At 39.6% G+C, this 5,385-nt stretch overlaps 1 protein-coding gene across 1 annotated transcript; it reads left to right on the top strand.

Annotated features, from left to right (window-relative positions):
• The first annotated feature begins 233 nt into the window (after positions 1 to 233).
• On the top strand, positions 234 to 5,183 carry LOC146687243 (acyl-coenzyme A thioesterase 1-like). Its single transcript, XM_085440368.1, has 3 exons — positions 234 to 3,159; positions 3,972 to 4,156; positions 4,510 to 5,183. Exons 1-3 carry the CDS (start codon positions 2,703 to 2,705, stop codon positions 5,116 to 5,118), a joined length of 1,251 nt encoding a protein of 416 aa, XP_085296494.1. The 5' UTR covers positions 234 to 2,702; the 3' UTR covers positions 5,119 to 5,183.
• Positions 5,184 to 5,385: the final 202 nt, after the last annotated feature.

Genomic DNA, 5,385 nt, shown 5'->3' with positions numbered 1-5,385 from the left:
ATGGATTACAAATTAGTAAAAGTGTTCAAATGTCTGGAGGTTTAGGTTGACCTTTTATGCAGTTTTGTGCTTTTCTTCCATGTCTTATTGCCATAAACTGTAACATTTGGTGGAATGATGTGATAACTTTATCTGCATAAATTCTGTGCAAGAAAAATTGCAAACTACATTCAAATAAAACTGTTTGTGTGGACAAGATAACAAAAATCTGGTGACAGTTAAGAGATAAAAGCTCAAGGGGAGAGAGAATACAGGGTTTATGTCATATAATGAAGCTGAATAATCAGCTGTTTTGAATTTGTGTTGTTAAATAAATTTGGAAAGGGATAAAAATCCTCAGGGGCAGTAAGATACCAGAATCCTTGCTTTTCACTTATTTTGGCAGCTTTTGTGTTGCGAGTCAGTCACGAGCGTCTCACCTGTACAGTGAGGAGCTTCTCTGGAGTACATCTCCTATAAAAAATTAAACAGGACTTTTCTGAATAAGCAGACAGTGACTTAAGATGAATTTTTAAATGGATTACGAAGTGCGCCCCAGGGTGGCTGTGGCTACGATGTAGTTTGCCATTACCGGTGTGTGAATGTGAATGGGTGGATGACTGGTTGTGTAAAGCGCTTTGGGGTCCTTAGGGACTAGTAAAGCGCTATACAAATACAGGCCATTTACTATTTTAATGGAAACATACATTTCCAGAAAAATGTTGATATATTTTTTTTCTTTGCTAATTTGAAAAATCTCTTGAGTCCTTGAATCTATATACAGCTGTCATGGTCTCGGTGTCTTAAGAGCTCATTTTGTCAAATGATCTATGTTCTCGCTGTGACCCTGGATTACATAAGCAGAAGAAGATGGATGGATTCATGTTGTGTCACATTTCCTGTTTTATTTTGGTAATGGATATGTAATGTGTTTTGTGTTGAGCTAACTTCCCCCGTCTCATTATACTGTATCTATATTGTCTTCATGTTGTCTCAGTCTCCCCTTGTTTATTGTTGTGTTGTCCCTCTGTGACATATGCATGGTTTGCATATGCAGGACTCTAAAGATATCCCCATGCCTAGATTAGAAGCTGGTGTTTTACACAGACAGTATGATTAATAATGAACAGAAAACAAAACAAATATCAAAAGTACACATACATAAGAAAAGAAGAAATTAATCCCATGAATTCAAATGTGCTTCAGAATAAAAGAATGAAACAACAGTTGAACTCGTTTTTAACCCTGTAAAGCCTGAACCATGAAATAACTACAAAATGGTTCATCTTTTTGACACAGGTATTTTTTTAACTTTAGACCCATAAAAAAAATTAAATATCAATGTGCATGTATGAGTCTTAATTTAATTTATTTTTTTATTTTTTTTACTTCAGCTGGCATTTTTGTGCAATTTATTGCTTGAAATTTTATTGTGCAATTTCTTCAGATTTCTCAGGGGGAAAATTCACACTAATAATGTGGAAGTCTCAAAAAAGTCATAAAAACTAATGTATTAAATATGATACACTTGGCATTTCAGCATTATGGGAAATATTCATATAAGATACGCTTTAGATCTCTGGAGTAATTTCAGCGATTACTCCAGAGCCAAGAGCCATTAGTGTCATTTGTTTAATCCATACAATTAACCAAAATTCCATAAACTTTAGGGATTTCAGTGTGTCATTAACTTTCAGTCCCCAACAACAACTTCCGTTTTCTCTTAAAAAAAGAAAACCTAGCGGGGCCCACCCAATCTGAAATCCTCCCTCTAATTAAAATACAAAAGAAATGTATATGTTTCCTTGAAAACAAAACAAACATAAACAACTCAGGCTATAATTTGCTATTGTTACCCAATCATATGCATAATGTTAAGGCCAGTGTGTGACCCCGCCTGCCACAGGGATACAAATTTAAATACATGAGCAGAAAATTAAGGTCACAGTAATGAATAATATCACAAACTAACCACCTCGTACTACCAGTTCGAATTCACTTTTTATATAAGTAAATTAACTTGTATGAACATGTAACTACACATACTTCCGAGTAATTCCAAACCGAATTTCTGTTAATACTGTGGTCCACCTGCAGTATCTTTACAGCCCACCAGAGGGCCCCAGCCCACACTTTGGGAATCCCTGCTTTAGAAAATTACTTTGGACACTAGAATGTAGGGAAAAAATGACCTTTCACATCCAGTAACTATGTGAAAGGTCATCAAAATGCACCTGTGAGAGTTTTCTCCAGTGACTGATCAGAGCAGGAAAAATACCCAGTGTATTATTGCTTGTTTCTTTTTCTCTGCATCATTGGCATTAAATTTATGAAGTTTTACTACTGAAAATTTTGATATATCCCAGTAGACAGCTGAATTAAAATTAAATAGGTTGCTGTTTGTAACAAAGCTGAAATGTAATTTTCAGCCTTTAAAATTTCATGTGGTTAAAAAGTTGTGAGATTTAAAAAATGCTGGGACATTAAAAAGTGCCACATTTTGACCTAACACTGTATACTTTCTGGTCTGTAACTCCAGTAATCTACATAGTATGTAGCATTGCGTCCTCAAATATATTGAAGTTAAAAAAAAAAAAGATCTGATTCTGATGGTGTCGAGTGGGAAGCATTCCAAGAATGTTTCTTTTTTATTTTCCTTGCAATGACCCATTTGTCCAAATATTGAACATTCATGGAGTTCAGTCTTTGATCTTTCAGAAAAGATGTCCTCCCAAGTCAGGCTGAGGCTGCTGCCGAGCACCAGGTGTCTGTTTGATGAGCCCGTTCAGCTGAAAGTGGCCGGGCTGCGGTCAAGGCAGGTGGTCACAATCAGAGCCACATCGACCGACGAGAGAGAAGTGGTGTTCGGCTCTTCAGCCACTTACAGGGCAGATGATGGCGGAGAGGTCGACCTGAACCGAGACCCCTCACTCAACGGGAGCTACGTTGGAGTGCAGCCCATGGGTCTGCTGCAGTCACTGAAGGCAGACACTTTGCACAAGTACTTCTTCAAGAACAAAGCTCTGAACCCTCACGTGGTGAAGTTTTCTGTGCATGAGCAGGAGGCGGATGGCAGGATACTGGCAGAAGAGACAAACGAGAGGTTTTTGATGGGAGACGGGGTCAGTCGGGACCCAGTCAAAGAGGGGAACATACGAGGAGTCTTGTTTACACCCCCAGGTACTGTATGTGGTTTTCCACTTAGAAGTATTCACTATCATTACAGTGGGCCCCCCTTTTTTTTTTAACAGGTGGCGAAGGTATATTTTCTGCAAAGGGTACATCACTTTTCTTGATTCAATTTCAATTCAATTTTATTTATATAGCGCCAAATCACAACAACAGTCGCCTCAAAGTATTTATATTGTAAGGCAGACCCTACAATAATACATACAGAGAATAACCCAACAATCAAATGACCCCCTATGAGCAAGAACTTTGGCGACAGTGGGAAGGAAAAACTGCCTTTTAACAGGAAGAAACCTCCCGCAGAACCAGGCTCAGGGAGGGGCGGGGCCATCTGGGGTGAGAGAAGGAAGACAGGATAGAAGACATGTTGTGGAAGAGAGACAGAGATTAATAACAGATGTCTTAAAAGATGTCTCAGTTCCTAAAATGCATCTGGAGGACAGAGGAGGGGGTGGCTTGTCATATTAGCTGTAATCATATTTGCACAGCTGTATCCTTTGTAGAAGTACTTATTGTACTACTTTGGGAAGTTATTTAAAAGTATCCTTAAATATAAAATAAATGTGTTTAACACCTCTGAGATCATAAAATACAGCACTAATTGGGCTGTAATGAAACTATATGATGAAACTTACACCAAAAATCACGATACATGAGTGAAAAACATTTTAATTCATATTTAAACTGGAAAACATAGATGAAGTGTTGAATATGGATCTTTTATTGTAGGGCTTTAGGTTAAAGTTGCACATTATGCATGATTATAACCTACTTACATGAAACTTTTGTTGTCTGTGTTCTAGGAGAAGGTCCGTTCCCTGCTGTGCTGGATCTGGGCACCTTCATGTCTGAGAAAAGAGCCTGTTTGTTGGCCAACAAAGGGTTTTTGGTCCTCACGATTGCTGTGTTCAGTGACAGACAAAATATGAAAGAGATACATCTGGACCCCTTTAAAGAAGCCGTGGATTTCTTACGCCACCACCCCAAGGTGGGTCCAGTGGGTGACACTTAAGCTAGCAGCGTAACTTTACAAGAACCCATGTAACTGTGTGTTCAGACCGAATGTGAAGCAAATGTTTTTGTTTTTTTTTGGGGGGGGGGGAATGATTGCATGCGTAGTCTGTGAAATGCAGTGAACTGGTTAAAAATCAGTCAGGTTTGAAGAATTGCTTGGCAAAAAGTGAGACACTGCTTTAGGGAGTCCTAGTTATGTGTAGTTACGAGTTATGTGCCAGAACACCCATTTTTTTCTTTAAACTGTTCCAGTTTAAATGCCCAGCAGGTCACAACTTTTAATACTTTGGAATTGCCGGTTTCTGAGCTCTGTGTGTTATTTCACAGGCGGGCAGTAAAGGAGTCGGCATAATATCAAGATCAAAGGGAACAGATATCGCGCTCTCTCTTGCTGCATTCGTGCCCGGTGTGGAGGCCTTAGTTTGGATCAATGGCACCAGTGCCAGTGTGGGCACTCCCCTCTACTACAAGAAACAGCAGATCCTCTCACCCTTAATGTTTGACTTCAGCAAGGTGATTACCACCAAGTCTGGAGCAAACCTTATCAAGTATGCTACTGAAGATCCCCTGGAAGAGAAGAACAAAGGAAGCCTCGTCCCCATTGAACGAGCCAAGAGCCAGTTTCTCTTTGTGGCTGCAGAGGATGACCTCAACTGGGACAGCAAGGCCTACATGGACCAGATGGTGGAGAGACTGAAGCGTCGTGGGAAGGAGAACTTTGAGACTATTTTTTATCCTGGAGCTGGACATTTGCTGGAGCCACCCTATGGACCCTTCTGTTCCTCTGCTTTCCATGGGATGCTTAGCTTCTCAGTGGTGTGGGGAGGGGAGCCCAGGGCCCACGCAGCAGCAGAGATCCACCTGTGGAAGAAGATAGAGGAGTTCTTTAGAACTCACCTGAGTTGTGATGCTGCACAGGCTAAAGCCAATTTATAAACAGGATTTGAAAGATAAAACAAAAAACAACTATTGAATATATTATTTTATTTGCTTGTGAATATTTTCTGTTCTGTCTTTGAATGCATTTCATGTTTGATTTTAATATCAGAATACTTTAATAATTCCTCAGGGAATTATGTGGGTTACAGTTACTCCAGGACAACAGTAAATGGCCTGTATTTGTATAGCGCTTTTCTAGTCCCCAAGGACCCCAAAGCGCTTTATACATCCAGTCATTCGCCCATTCACACACACATTCACACA

This window comes from Copadichromis virginalis, linkage group LG18 (genome assembly GCF_057382275.1).
Source record: "Copadichromis virginalis isolate Kocher_CV1m ecotype Utaka linkage group LG18, C_Virginalis_male_GT1.1, whole genome shotgun sequence".
NCBI classification, from domain to species: domain Eukaryota; kingdom Metazoa; phylum Chordata; class Actinopteri; order Cichliformes; family Cichlidae; genus Copadichromis; species Copadichromis virginalis.
Note: the sequence above shows the minus strand (reverse complement) of the source record. Positions and strands in the feature narration are given on the sequence as shown.